The 14,742-nt window shown below is 38.8% G+C and overlaps 1 protein-coding gene across 1 annotated transcript in view; it reads right to left on the reverse strand.

The window, feature by feature from the left end:
• The window catches only part of PTPRT (protein tyrosine phosphatase receptor type T), a 560,054-nt gene that overhangs the window by 168,121 nt on the left and 377,191 nt on the right, over window positions 1–14,742 (reverse strand). Inside the window, exon 12 of the mRNA XM_054980796.1 lies at window positions 10,659–10,715. Coding sequence (XP_054836771.1) covers window positions 10,659–10,715 — 57 coding nt within the window. The remainder of the gene's footprint in view (window positions 1–10,658; window positions 10,716–14,742) is intronic.

The raw sequence follows: 14,742 nt of genomic DNA on the forward strand, positions 1-14,742 counted from the left end.
CTGATTTAAAAGTAGAAAAGAAGCAGGAGAAAGGGATGAACTTAAAATGCTATGATGTTAAAATATGATGATGACCAAGAAGAAAAAAAGAAACAAAGATTTAAAGACCAGAACAATGTTGATGGTTGAATGTAAGTATTTTAATAAACAGCCTTAGAAGAAGAAAGAAGAGAACAAATCCCACAATTACTGATAAAAAGAATTGAACACAGAAGAAGGGGCCTGAATGGAAAAATCGATAAAAACATAAACAAAAGAAATATGAATATAAGTCCCTGTTACCAACAAAGAAAAATCCTGAAGCCAAAGGAAGCAAAGGGCACAGGAAGGACATACATAAAGAACTGACATTCAAAAAAGACAGCACAGCAAGAAGATTATAAAGACTAAGAGTAGAAAATAATTTGCTTAGCATTTGAATATGACAGGAATATAAACAAATTATGAACAAAACATGAAATAATTTGGGCTCTAGCCCCAAATGCTGTGATGCAACAGTGGAATAACAGAGCACCAAGGTTGGGAAGAGAAAATGTGACAAGTACCAAAAAAGCAAAATTGTAAAGCAAAGAAACTTGTGCAACGTCCAAAGAGCAGTGACTAGCAGAGTCACTGAAAGATGAAAAGAAACTGAAATAAGAATGTGAATAAGAAGCAAAAACATCAGGATCAACTGAACAAGCACAGCATGGAAAAGCAATAGGAGAAACAGGTAAGGAGGACAAGAATTTTTTTAAAGGAAAAAAAGGAAGATACAGATAGTTGTGAGGGTAAAACAGGGGAGGGAGAGTTACGTATACCATCTTGAGCTTTGTGGAGGAAGAGGAGAGAGATAGCATGTTGCTAGAGGAGCACTGCCAGATCTTTATGGTGCATATCATACTATATTATGTGTTGCGTAGAAAGGCAGATTTAGTTCCCCTTCCCATTCACTGCAGAAATGGAATGGCTGAGCAGTGTCCTAGCATAGAAGTAACAGAATTAAAGTCCTACATTCTAATGGCTGATAATGACAAGGAGGAGACTGCCAGGATCAGACAAAAAAGAAGATCTAAGCTCCTCTACCTCACCTATTATGTGTGTTAAGTCCTCTCTGAATGTAACACATTTTTTCAGCTCTCAAAGCACTAAATAATAGGAAAGGGCTATTTCTTCCTTAGTTAGAGTCACCACTGCAATTGAAAATATTGCAAGGAACAGGGGAGTGATGACCATGGACAGTGAAAAGGAACAGGTGGGTGTTGAATATGGACAGTGATTTCAGTTGTTTTATCACCAGAGAGAAAGATGTAACATGGAAGATGTTTCAGTGGACCAGCAGCTATGGCAATATAGAATTTTGGAAATCAATGGCCCTAGCCTACAGTGTATTGTGGGTTGCATAGCATGCACAGAAGTCTGTGACGCACCATGATCTTGTTAACTGTTCAACAGAATTAATCTCAGATTTTCATGCACATTGATTTCCTTTTTCTGCTACTTACATAGTTTCTAGTTTATTTTGTTTTTCAACACCTTCACATGCAGTGCAGGACACATTTAAGAAATATGTTAGCCAGGGGAAAATAGACACAAAACCGTACATAGATGATATCTCACACCAAATGGGATAGTCAAAATTCCAACTACAGACTTAGGTCTGTGCTGCAGGTACAATAAGCATTCAGGATTCTTCCTACATATCTGGTGGCATGGTCAGACTGATCAAAAATACTGGTCTAGCAAATCCAAGGCTGTGAATGAAATCCTACAAACAAGATTGGTAACCACTGCTTTTGTTATGGTGTGGAATCAAAGTTAAGTATTGTTTTTTCAAAGCCTCTGATCTCATCAGCCCACAAATGGCTTAGGATGATAGAAGAGTACCTACTGACAAAAATCTAATAACCTACCTCATGGAGTTAACATGACAGTTTTATGAAACAAATTTCAATTGTGACAGCTTTCAAACCACTATGTAGATTTCAATTGTTCCATGTGCTTCATCTGATTCTCCACATGCCTCTTGCCTGTCATGAGAAGAGGTTCTAAAATGTTGGACTATCACTGAGGAGACAGAGGTTCAAACTTCCAGTTTCTCACTCTCCCATGAAGCTCACTGGGTGACCTTGAATCAGATGCAATCTCTTTTAACTTAACCTACTTCACAGAATTTTGATGGGAATAAAAGTAAAAGCAATGATGTACACAGTCCTGAGCTCCTTAGAGAGTGATAGAATAAAAAGATGATGGTGATGGTGATGATGATGATGATGATGATGATGATGATGATGAAAAATAAACCAGTAATTACCGACCAAAAACATGGTATGTGTGCATACCAAAGCACCACTTGCTGCTAATGAAATTGGTTGAGGAGACTGAACTGGGAGGAGCTCAATGACCCATCCCCCTTTCAGTGACAAAAATGGATCCAGATATTCCCTGGCACTTAACAGGCTACTGGAGATGGCACTGGACTCTGAGGAAGCCAATCCATTCCATCTCCTGAAATTCAAAAAGACCAAAATCCCCCTCAGCACTGAAATAATTGTTTGGTAAGGATAATTGGGCTCAGGGTTGTGCATCCTCTAGCCCCTCTCTATGCCTTGATCAAAAAGAAAGCAAATTGCAGGTTGCCTTTCAGCCTGTTGAATTCCCAACCTGAGACAGCTGAAGATTTGAGACTGCTCACTGCATTCAGGGCAACTGCCTCACCATCTGCTGTCACTAGACTGGTGCCTTGAGGAGGAGATATAAGGGTCTTTCCAAACCCTGTATTTGTCTTCAAGGGTAGAAATACCATCAGTAAAGACTTTCCTACCCAGTCCTGTCCACATTTAGGCTTCTAGGATGTCAACATACAGGCAAACCACTTTAAAAATAGAAGGATAGCATTTTCCTTACTTGGTTCCTTTGAGTGGATATTTGACCAAGTGTAAGAATACATTTTCTGTTCAATAAATTCAAGAACTTTGCTTTTTGTTTAGTAAAAGATTTGACATTATATTATGATGATAATAATAATAATAATAATAATAATAATAGCAGCAGCATTTGATTTATATACCGCCCTTCAGGATGACTTAACACACACTCAGAGAGGTTTACAAAGTATGCTATTATTATCCCCACAACAAAACACCCTGTGAGGTGAGTGTGGCTGAGAGAGCTAGAAGCTATGACTAGCCCAAGATCACCCAGCTAGCTTCAAGTGGAGGAGTGAGGAATCAAACCTGGTTCTCTAGATTAGAGTCCCACACTCCTTAACCTCTACACCAAACTGGAAGGACTTCCTTCCAAAAAGATAGCTATTTTTTTACACTTCCACCAGCAGTGGGTGATGATGATCTTGAAAAACCTAGTAGGGGGGATCTTGGGTGGAAAGATCAAGGCAGGTCAGATGGGTGCAGTAATTCAAAAAATTAACATTGTGTTCTAGAAAAAAACCCACTCGTGTTGAAATAGATCTTTTAAAAAAGAATCATCTTATTTTGAAAAATTCTTGGGAGGGGACAGAAACTGTGCTCTAGGAGGACACTGGATAACATCCTGGGAAACAGAGGCAAAGATTAAAATCAAAATTCCAGGACATGAGTGCAACTCAGACTACTGAAAGAGCCCATGAAATGAAAACACAATTGTCCTCCCTTATAGTGGCTCCTAGTACAATTCCAAAAAGTGAGGTTCTTGACTATCAGACAAGGGACCCGTTAGCCAGTTAGCCTCAGCTCACCTGAGTCAAATGTGGCATAAGGCTTGAATGGTGGGTTGACGTGGTATCTGGCTGCCCTCCCCTTTTCTCAATTGGCATTTGCTGCACTGATTGACCGACCCTCCCTCGCTGGGTACATCATGGCACTAGCTGGTTGCCAACTGGGGCCGAACAGGCATTTGGGGGGTTTCCCTTAGATTGGCAGTGGAGGGGGCTGTTTTTCACCTGCTCCATGATACATGTGGTGGGATGAGTTAAATAGGCCTGGTTAAAAGCTGGTTAGGCCACAATGAGTTGGCAGGAATATGGCGGGTTGCTCAGGATATGTAGGGTTAATCAGCAAACACCCTGAGGTATCTCAGTGATGGAGGGGTGTCCAGATCAGGCCATCACATACTGGGCAGTTAGGTGGTGCTGCGAAGAAGTGCCCCAGGGGCTGAGTAGCATCTCCTGAATCTAGTAGGTGCCTTGTGGCCTGTTGGGGAAAGTGGATGAAGCTGGGCCTTCTCAGCACAGGAGGCTGTGCAGGCTATGATAAACAAGGCAGGCAAAAACTGCCAGCCAGGTTTGGAGCCAGGGTGGACATGCCAGGAGGGCATCCAACAAGGATGCCTAGTGCAGCCCGCCCTCAAAATAGTCAGTTTATAGTATAAGCGCGTGTTAGAAATCAGCAATTTAAGGTAAAGATTAATAAAGAACCTAGTTGAACCCACATAATCTTGTCTGTCTTGTTTGCCTCATGTCATATTTGGGGTGCTGGGGCAATTGCAATTCTTAAAGACTTTTCTGTGGTGAGCAGCAGATGAGACAATAGTTGTACATGCTGTTCTTCTGACCTGTTTATAGCCTATGAAAATGAAGTTATAGAAGGACTGGCAATGGAACTCACATTTAGTGTGTTTGCTCATATAGCATTAGACTGGCAAGCTATCAGTTGATATAAAAGAAGCATAGATGCTAGCTAGGATTTTGACTAGGCTTAAGAAAACACACCCTCAAATGATATTAGATACCATATCAGCCTTTGTTCTTGAGAGTTAAGGGATAATGGTAAAATCTACAACAAAGGGACTGGCTTTCAGAAGAAACGATAGTACATAATAAAAGGATTTGCAAAATAATAACTGTGTGTATTACACAGCAGTGACAAAAAAGCATAACAACAGCAGAGATAGTTTGACTAAAGCATCTCCACAGTTAAAGCTCGAAATAATTCTGTACTTACAGTTAAAATTAAGAAAAGAGGGAAGATAAAGAAAGTGATATAGACTGCAGAGGAAGTATCTTTTCCATTTGATACTAGACCACAAGTAATGGAAATCCACATTGTACAGAGACCAGATTGTTTCTATGGCAAAAGAGAAGGATTAATAAAGGTTCTGGCACCAACACAACAACCAAAGGTCAAAAATAAATAAAGGCTGGCATATTATGAATGCCAAAGTAATTACACATTTTTGTTATAATATTATGATAAATTGTCAAAAATGCTCTAGTTTTACCATATAGTTTGCCATCTCTTATACTGAACTAGTGGTAGCAGAAACTCAGTGTTTGAACTGACAATATGTTTTGCTAGAAATAATGTGAGTTTCTCCATTGCACTGCCTAAGAATGCACCATTTTTTCATGCTGTCCTCCTCTAGAGGAGAAGCAATGCCTAATTCAGTACAACAGTTGGCACTGAAAAACCTGTCATCATCCCTGGAGTCAAAAAGGAAGTCATTTCCTCTCTGTAGCATTTGGTTTGCATATCAAAAGGTTCAAAGCACTGAAAGGTTTTCCTTTCTCCCTAACCCATATGGGAAATACTCTTTGCCGAATTCTGCATAATAGTTTCAGTAAGTAACGAAGTGCTCTATGGAGATATGAAACTGGAGTTTGAAAAGATATGGTAAATCAAAATGCTATCTGATCCTCCCACAATCCTGGGAGATATGGGTTAATTGGACAGGGAGGTTCTTGAAGAAAAAAGGGTAACCTCAAGCTTCTATGAAGATAAAGACCAAAGGTTTACCACCAAGATTTAAATAAAATACCATTGATATGGACAAATTACAGTGGTGGCAGTGATGTAAATTCTGTTGGAAGACCTAAGAAGGTAGCAACAGTTAAAAAGAACAGAACTTCAACATCAAATTTTAAAAAAATTAAATAGGAGTCAATTTGATGGTTTTAAAATTGTCCAGATTTTGTGAATTACACACATATACAAATTTAGGTCCATCTGTTTCCCTCAATGAAATCAGCCATAATTACTGGCTTACATTCCAGAACATGACACAGCAATCTTGCTTAGGACAAACAGGTCTGGGCCTGGGTCACTGTGTGGATGAAGATTACCTACAAACACTAAGCATTCCAACCTGAGTTCTGAGAGAGTTCCATGAAAATAGTTCAATGAAATACATAAATTCCATTGATTAATGTAGCCCATTAAATCAGAATGAAGATATTTTTCAGGATCAGACTACTTCAGGAGTTGCCAATAAAGCCAACTACAAGAGATGTTTATTTTCTAGACTTTTCATAGTTTTATACTGCAATCCTAAACAGAGCTGCTCTGCTTAGGATTTCACAGTTAATGACTTTTTGCCTGATTCTCTACCCAAGACGACATCTTACACGAGTAGGATCAAATGAAAGATCTTACATTTTTTCTCCCATTGTGGATACACATGCACTGCTAGGGAGGCAGAGTTCACTTGAATATAAGACCCTATAGAAAGTAAGAAACTTCAGCGACCCCATTTAAAATGATTTGTGTAGAGACACTCAATGGCCAGTAGTCCACATGAAAACACCTGTTTCTGAACACCACAATTGTGCAAACTGCTGTGGCCACCTACATGGTTTTCATGTTGAAGCAGGAATTTCCAACAAATAGATCTTTTTTATGATCATCCCCTAATGATGTAGCCATGCATTTCTGAAGTGCTCACCTGGAGGATGCAAACTTGTGTGTACTACCTGCCTCTCTCCAACACCTGCCTCTTTCTCATATTATTCTTAAAAGTCTACTACCACTACCATGTTTCAGGAATTATACTTGGAAAAAAAAGAACCTTTATGCATTTATAATAATAGCAATGAATGTATCAAGTGATGGGTTTAAGGCATGATGTATTAATACTTTTAGGAGACCATGCCTTTGAACATTTAATGATAATGATATATTTATGCTAACCTTTTGAAGTAATCCGGAGAGAATGAACTATTGTGATTAATGTCCTTACTTGAATATATTTTTGTTCTATAAGGACCATGATGACACTACAACTCATGTGCTGTTGCCAAAATGTGTAAATTGTTAACAAAAATGTCAATCTGGTGACACACCATGTTCCAAAAGTGTGTTATTCCTTCTGGCTTGATGCTCCCATTTCTTTGGAAGTATATGGCTGTTATCTAGATGAAGAAGACTTACAAATTGCACAGTGGCTCCAGATAACTCATCTGAGCTGCTAATCATTATTTGCTTTTCATATGCTCAATCTGGCAAGGTTGTTACAAATATTCCCGTTTGTAAATATACCAACATTTATAATAATAAAGGTTACTGCATCAGGCTACTGAAACAACAGGATCTCAACATATAGTTTGGACACAAGTTAGGGACAATGCTAGCTTCCAGGAAAAAAGTGCACTCACCATAAACCAGATAAACATGTTGATTTTTAGTTTTATTTTCCTAAACTGAGAATCATTCAGTAAGATGCTGAAACTGTTGTTGCTAATGCTTCATCATGGTGACACAGAAACCTATGCTTGAAATCTTTTGGGATGAATAGAAATGAACTACGTAAAAAAAATTAATGGATCGAACCTTGGAAAATAACAGCACATAATGGAATAAATCTGTCAAGGACTTTGCATTCAAGTGCGTCAAAAGACAAACTGCAATAACAGATTTGACATGAGAATTTAGGACTGCTTTAAACGATGAATTATCTGACTGTGAAACCAGAATACAATTTGGAAAAACAAAGGAGCTGCTCTAAATTAAGCTGAAATAACATCTTATTAAACTAAGAAGGCTTCCTAAAGAGCAGCCCTCTGATACAAACGAAACAATTCATACATATATCAGGATTTCTTTTTTGTTTTACAGAAATTACTGTCATTAATACCTAAAGTACATTAGTATCTTAAGTAGAATGGTGTCATTAGTACCTTAAGATTCATGTTACCTTTTGAGCTTTTGGCTCACTTCCAACTTTGGTGGAAGTGAGCCAACTTTGGTGGAACTTTGGTGGCAGTTGATCTCCCTATTTGTCATAATTTCATAATCACAATGAACCAAGCTGCTCCATAAAATGAACATCTATGTGGAAATCCTTCTAAATGCACAATGTCTAGATGTATATTAAGAGCCATCAGATCAGGTTGCTTGCTAGAACTGTAGATCCAGAGGAGTTAGCCGTGTTAGTCTGTAGTAGCAAAATCAAAAAGAGTCCAGTAGCACCTTTAAGACTAACCAATTTTATTTTATTGTAGCATAAGCTTTCGAGAATCAAGTTCTCTTCATCAGATGCCTGATCATCTGATGAAGAGAACTTGATTCTCGAAAGCTTATGCTACAATAAAATAAAATTGGTTAGTCTTAAAGGTGCTACTGGACTCTTTTTGATTTTGCTAGAACTGTAGGTAAGGACATTTTTTCCTCCTAAAGTGTTAGGGAGGAATTCTGTGTTTCCAAAGTGATGAATTCATTTAGAAGCACCTTGCATATCCACCTTTTCACTGATGTTAAATGCATCTCCAAAGATAATACCCTAACCGCAATGACTGAAAATTTTCCCCCATGTCTCCCATTAGTTTGGCCTAGGGGTTTGAACTGAAAAAAAACCATTTCAGTTTCTGAGGCTTCTGAAGGAACTATGTACCGTTATTTCTTTTTCTGCATTGAGCGTTCACTTTTTTTTCCTTTCTCTATAGTGCCCATGCTCCATAGTGACCCATGGCCTGCGTGATGATGTCACTTCCTGGAAGTGATGACATCATGCAGGGCAGATGTGTGCATGCACACAGTGCATGCATGAAGGGGAGAAGACAAGGTAGGTGCCAGGCCTTAAGCTTTCTGCCCACGGGCTGGGGGGACCTGGCAACCCTACCACCCCCTCAGCAGTGCTTCCATATGGGAAAACAACTTGGGGTGAAGGGCAGGAGCCTTTCCTCTCCCCCTATTTGAGTTCTCCTTTATTCTTTATAAAGGTCCTGTGTGGCTGAGAGAACCTGAAGCTGTAGTTTGTCCCTGGGAAAGAACTGCTAGCTAATTCCTTTGGAGAAATGCATCTTTAAGCCTAAGAACTTAAAATGAAATTGAGCTAGGCCAATTTCTTAGTCATAGGACACGTCCACAGGAAAGGAAAGGATAGTATGTTGTCAGTGAATAGCAAAGGAAGAAGAAGAGAGGGAGAAATGCTGCTAGCTGCACAGATGCAAAAGAAGCACACGTATAACTTGACTTTGAGGCTTTTAAAAGACACGCTCAAAGAAGATGGAAAGCATAGTAATCAAGCATATATGTTCTGCACCTTACCTAGTTATGCAGATACAATACTCTTCACAATATTAAGTGCAAACAAGTGAAAGGCAAGCCAAAGAGAGACTCAGTTTTACAAAAAGAACAGGCATTACCAAAAATGTAAATTTAAATAATGATTGCAAATATCTGCAAAGTTTTTAACATCCCTGGCTTCTTCTTGTTTTGGAATTGCAAATCTTAAAGACAGCATGTGCATTTTGAAAAGTAACAACTTTAAGACAAAATGATAATAAGCACCACATGTTTATAAAATTTTGGTTCCTCAATTTGGCACGCTTACACCTGTAAGGTCTTTCCTGTTGACTTCTACGACATGAGGCAACTCTATACACACATTCTCACATTGTGGGAAAAATCCATAGGGAAGGAGAACATCCATTATTTCCTCAGTTTCAACAGAAGTAATAATACTGTGAAATAAGATACTTATTTTTGTGTGCAATCTGCAAATCAGATTGTGATTCTGCAAACTGCCTGCTGTGATATTTCCAAACATTTCAGCAGCGATTCCCCAAAGGTATTATGTAATGTTATCCCAGGTTCACTAATCATTTATCCACCTCTGACCTCTCCCCTCTGACCTGCCTTTTTCATGTCTACCCTGTGATGACGTTAAACAAATGTGTAGAAATGGTAGCTCTAATAGCTGAGTTGGAACCAAAGGACAAAATTGCCACCATAAGAATGTGAAAAAATAAGACTTGCTGTATAGACCAAATGTCTCCTTAGGCTTTTATCTTGTTGGCCTCATTGACTAACCAAATGCCAATGGGATACCCAGAAGCAACACATGAAGGCAGCAACCCTCTCCCACTTCTAACCCATAGCAACTGCTGTTCAGTGACATGCTGCCTCTGAACATGGAGATCCCCAAGTTATATTAAAGAAATTCTGCTTCTTAATGCACAGGTTCGAGCAGAACTGGTTCAAGAGTTATTTTGGTATCCTAAACAAGACATATCCATCCCTTTCCCAGACCCATTCAGCAGCAGCTTGCACCCAGGAGGGTGACTTATGCCAGTCACCCCCCATGCCCCTAATGGCTGAAACTGAACTGAGCCCCTACGAGTGCATCATTTTGTTACCCCAAGAAGTCACTTAATTAGCTTGGCTAGACAGCTGACCCTGAGCTGGCCAGCATCTTCTCTTGTTAGAACCTGAACAGCAATTGAAATTTCAAGGCTCATTTACCAATACAAAGTTCTCTCCAGATTGCCTGGTATCATGCTAACCTACTTTAAATGTTCAAACTGTTTTTCTTCTGGCCTAATGCCAAAGTATTCAAAATATCCTGTAAACAAATCCAATCAACATCACACTTGTTTCAACATTCAGGCACACTGTGACATGACAATTTCGGTGCTGCCCCCAAAGTTTGCATATTTATGACATTCCCTTTCCTGAACTGATAATCACCTGTGCTCATGAGGCTGGGCGGGTTTCGGGTGGTCACCTGTTGCCTACTTATTACTGCTAAGAACAAGGAAAACCGTTCCCAGGCAGCATGCACAAGAGAGAAAAAGAAAAAAAGGAAAATAAAAATAAAAATATGCCACTTAATGAATAAAACTGCATTTTCTTTGCAAGAAGTTGCATTCAGGGAAAAAAATAACCTTAAGAGAAATGGAACCATTTATGAGCCTTCTGCCTTGGTCTCAATTAGGTGCTGAAATTAATGTAACACATTCAGAGAACACAGGAGGTAATTGTTTCTCCTGCAGCAAAGAGGATACAATTTTCACTAATAAAATGTCAATACTAACATATATTGTTTTGGGAAAAGGAAAAAAAATCAGTTCATGCCAAACAAACATAAAATAAGAACAGAAAATACATGTCATTTGGGAAACTAAAAGGGCAAAAACTGATTTAAAAACCTTTCTGAATTAAAATTCTGCAGCAGAGAACTGGTAAATTGGGGATTAATGATTAGTTTATTTTAAAAGGGTAGCCTGTTGTACTAATGATAGTAACGTATTCAGGTTGATAAATAGATTAGACATTTTTGCTCACCTCTTAATTTAAACACAGGTAGTTTGGTGGATGAAAAAGGCAGTAGATGTAAAGCAGATAATAGTAGCAATGAATAAAAGAAAAAAAAACTAGGGCTTTGTATTATGAGAGAAACACAAATAAAGCAACTATAGAATATTGGGCAAAACACAGAGATGTGTACAATTGACAAACAAATGAGAATGTTTGGAACATTCAGAACAAATTCTAGACACATGGTTACCAGGAACAATAGGAAAATGTATGAATCAACAATTCATGAATCAACAATGGCCAGTGCTTTTCAGTTCAGCCTATGGGTGGTGGTGGGGGGGGGGGAGATTTATATGCATCTCCTACCCCTCAGAAAGTGAGTACTCAAGGTGATGTACAACAAAAATATTGCCTGCCCACTGTCAGAATTTGGTTGAGACAATTTGGATGTTCTTAAAATATTTTTAATGGCATTTTGTATCAGATACACCCCAACACATGTAAGATCAACAGTTTTAGTTATATTGTTATTAGTTGGGCAGGGAGGAAGAGGTTCAGTGCCTTAGTCAGAAATGTTGTCATTAAAAGGAATTGCATTTTCAGATCAGGATTCAGGACCCTCCAGCAATCAAAAATTTGGCAGACAATGAGAAGACCTTCTGAAATGAGGGAGCTAGGCCAACACCTCTGACTGATGCATGTGGCAGATGTATAGTCAGGTAAGCTGGTATCTATTTCAAAAAGGAGGACTGAGCAAACAGGCAGACCCATGGAGCAGGTCCAAGAAGCAAGGAGATGTTGCTCAAAGCTAGACGCAGGTATTGACAGGGGAGGAGATGTTGTGTCTGGACAGAGGAAATGGAAGGGAAATGGCTGATCATGAGAGGTTACCAGAGCAAGGCAGATTCTTGGAGCTGCTTCGAACGCAGGAGACTTTTTTGAAAGGGAGAGGTGATGGCTCTGGGAGCAAACACTATTTCAGCTCTACACACAGAGAGAGGGGGTGGTGGACTTGTCAGCTCAAAATGGCTTCTTCACAACATTTACCCATTTCAGCACAAACAATGTAGAAGCAACTCTACTGCACATGAATGAGAAGGAAGGGAGCCAGGGATGAATGATGACTATATTGCTGTTTGGAATTCTTTTTCATAAAGAATTCAACTATTGCATAGTTTCTACATATGGTGGGGGCATGCACACATGTTGCCATTCTATTTTTTTTTAAATAACTTCTCCCTTCTAAAAGAGATGGAAAATAATGGTGATTTTTTAAGGACTTTTGACAAAAGATCACACGAGGTCAGAAAAGCTCCCACTTTCTTGGCTTTCTGCAAACTGTGCAAAACTGAATTATTCAGAAGGGCTTTCTACTCAGATTATAAGGCTGTGTCATGAGAAATAGCTCAAAGAGATGCCTTGGTAAGGTACAGGGACTACAGAGTTGCTTTGGGGTACTGTCTGCTGATGTAGATATGCTTCTACTGGGTAGTTTCCATATGGTTAAAAATTTCATGTTAATTAGTTGTGCTTTGTTTCAGAAAGGTTTATTCTCTGTGTTTGGATTTGTGCTTGTTTTCAAATTTTCTGCAACCCTTATTGTATCTGTTCACTGAATGTCCTAATTGTTGATCATACTGTATTTTTTTTCAGTGAATGTTTAACTGTTGATTATATTGTATTGACTTGCACTGTGTAATCTGCCTTTGGTCTCTTATTTATAAATGAACAAACAGACAAACAAACAGTGCAGCCAATACACAGACATTATAAATAAAACTTGATTTTGTATGAGTGATTTTTAAAAATATTATTTTCCCCTTCACTAATTATCCTGTATGGGTACCATGTAGCCTAAAGTCATGGTTCTAACCTAATCTTTGAACATTATAATCCTTTGATCTGGAGTAGCATCTCCCATGCCTCTCCTTTGTTATGGACTGCTTCCAGTAAGCGTATCATGTCCCTCTTTTCCTGTTCAGCAGCACTCAGTAGTGGAAGCTGGAATTCTACTCACAAGCTGCCATATAAATTTCTACTGGCTGTGACAAAGACTTGGAATGAATTAAGGAAGATATACAGGATAGTTAAAATTGATTAACTTGTATAAGAGTGCAGGAACTTTTTAAGCCTGGAGGCACCTTTGGATTTCTGACAAAGGATGGTGGGTTGCACCCAACAACATAATAGTTGCCAAAGGAGGTAGAGAGACAGCAACAAAATGTCAGAGAGCAAGGTTATCTGTAACTCTGATAGTAACTCTTCAACTTTTCAGCTCTGCTTAACAGGATGCCTTTTTAAATGAAGATACAGTTTAAAAATATGTTCTTGCATACACAGAGTTTACATGCAGACTCACAGTGAAGATTTTTTACACTGTGGTGGCAGGGCCAATCAAAAGCCCTGCTGGGAAAAGCTCCATCTGGCCCCACCCAAAACATTTGGGTGCCGGGGTTGGTGTTGATGTTGGTGTGCGCCATGGCACCTATGGGCACCATGTTGGAGACCACTGTTGTATAATTTATACAGAATGTTGAATGTGGCTTTTCTTGGCATTACGTTTGTGGTATAGAGAATGCATAGTGTAAAGGCTTAGTGTGGGCAAAGCAAAATTATTTGTAAGGTATCCTTCAAGAAGCTATGTTTGAAGCTGGGTTGGTCAACTGACTGGTCAAAAAGATTTGGACAAGTGACCAGTCAAATACTGTCAAGTGTTCATTAAGTATTAACTTTAGGAAAGCATTAACTTCATTAAAACTGCAGACTCTTACTTTGCCTCTAATATTGCTTCCAAGGCCCCTGTAACTCAGAAGCAACATTTCAGGGAGTTTAATAGGCCACAGTGGGAAGGGAAGGCAGGAAAGTTCTTTTCTGTTGATGGAAAATAGGTTTGGGGTTGAGATTATATGTTTTTTTCAGTCACCTTCAGCTCTTCCCTAATAGAAGTTGTCACAATCATAGTGACATTTAAGATACAGGCAATCAGATTGCACACATGCATCATACTTTCCTCCTTATCTCAGAGTACAAATGCATGTGAGCAACTTCTACAAAAGTATTTGAATGTGGAGCTCTTACATGAATAACACTGCAGTCCTAAAGCAGGACTATACTCTTTTAAAATCATCACTTTTAATAGACTTAAAAGGGTGTTACTCTGCTTAGGGTTGTACTGTACTTCTCTCTTAAATTGTATGGCACGTTAGCTTTTTGTCAAGGGTACAGATGGTATAGTCCAGTATTTCTGCCTTCTTACATTTACTTTTCATGCTTCATTGCAGAAGTAGCACGTTTGAGTAGCATTTGATTTTAAAAGAACAAAATTTGAAGTATTTTGTAAGATTTATTAGTCTTTCGACCTCTGACAGAAGGGATATGAATGACATTTTGGAAGAAAGCTCTTTAACCTGTGTTTGTATTTGAGTGTGTGTGAATTATCTTCCCTACAGATTCCTCAAATAAACAGAAAAGAACCAGCAACCCTCACCCACAATGTAAGCATGTTTTAGAGCTT

This window comes from Eublepharis macularius, chromosome 5, assembly GCF_028583425.1.
Source record: "Eublepharis macularius isolate TG4126 chromosome 5, MPM_Emac_v1.0, whole genome shotgun sequence".
Lineage (NCBI taxonomy): Eukaryota > Metazoa > Chordata > Lepidosauria > Squamata > Eublepharidae > Eublepharis > Eublepharis macularius.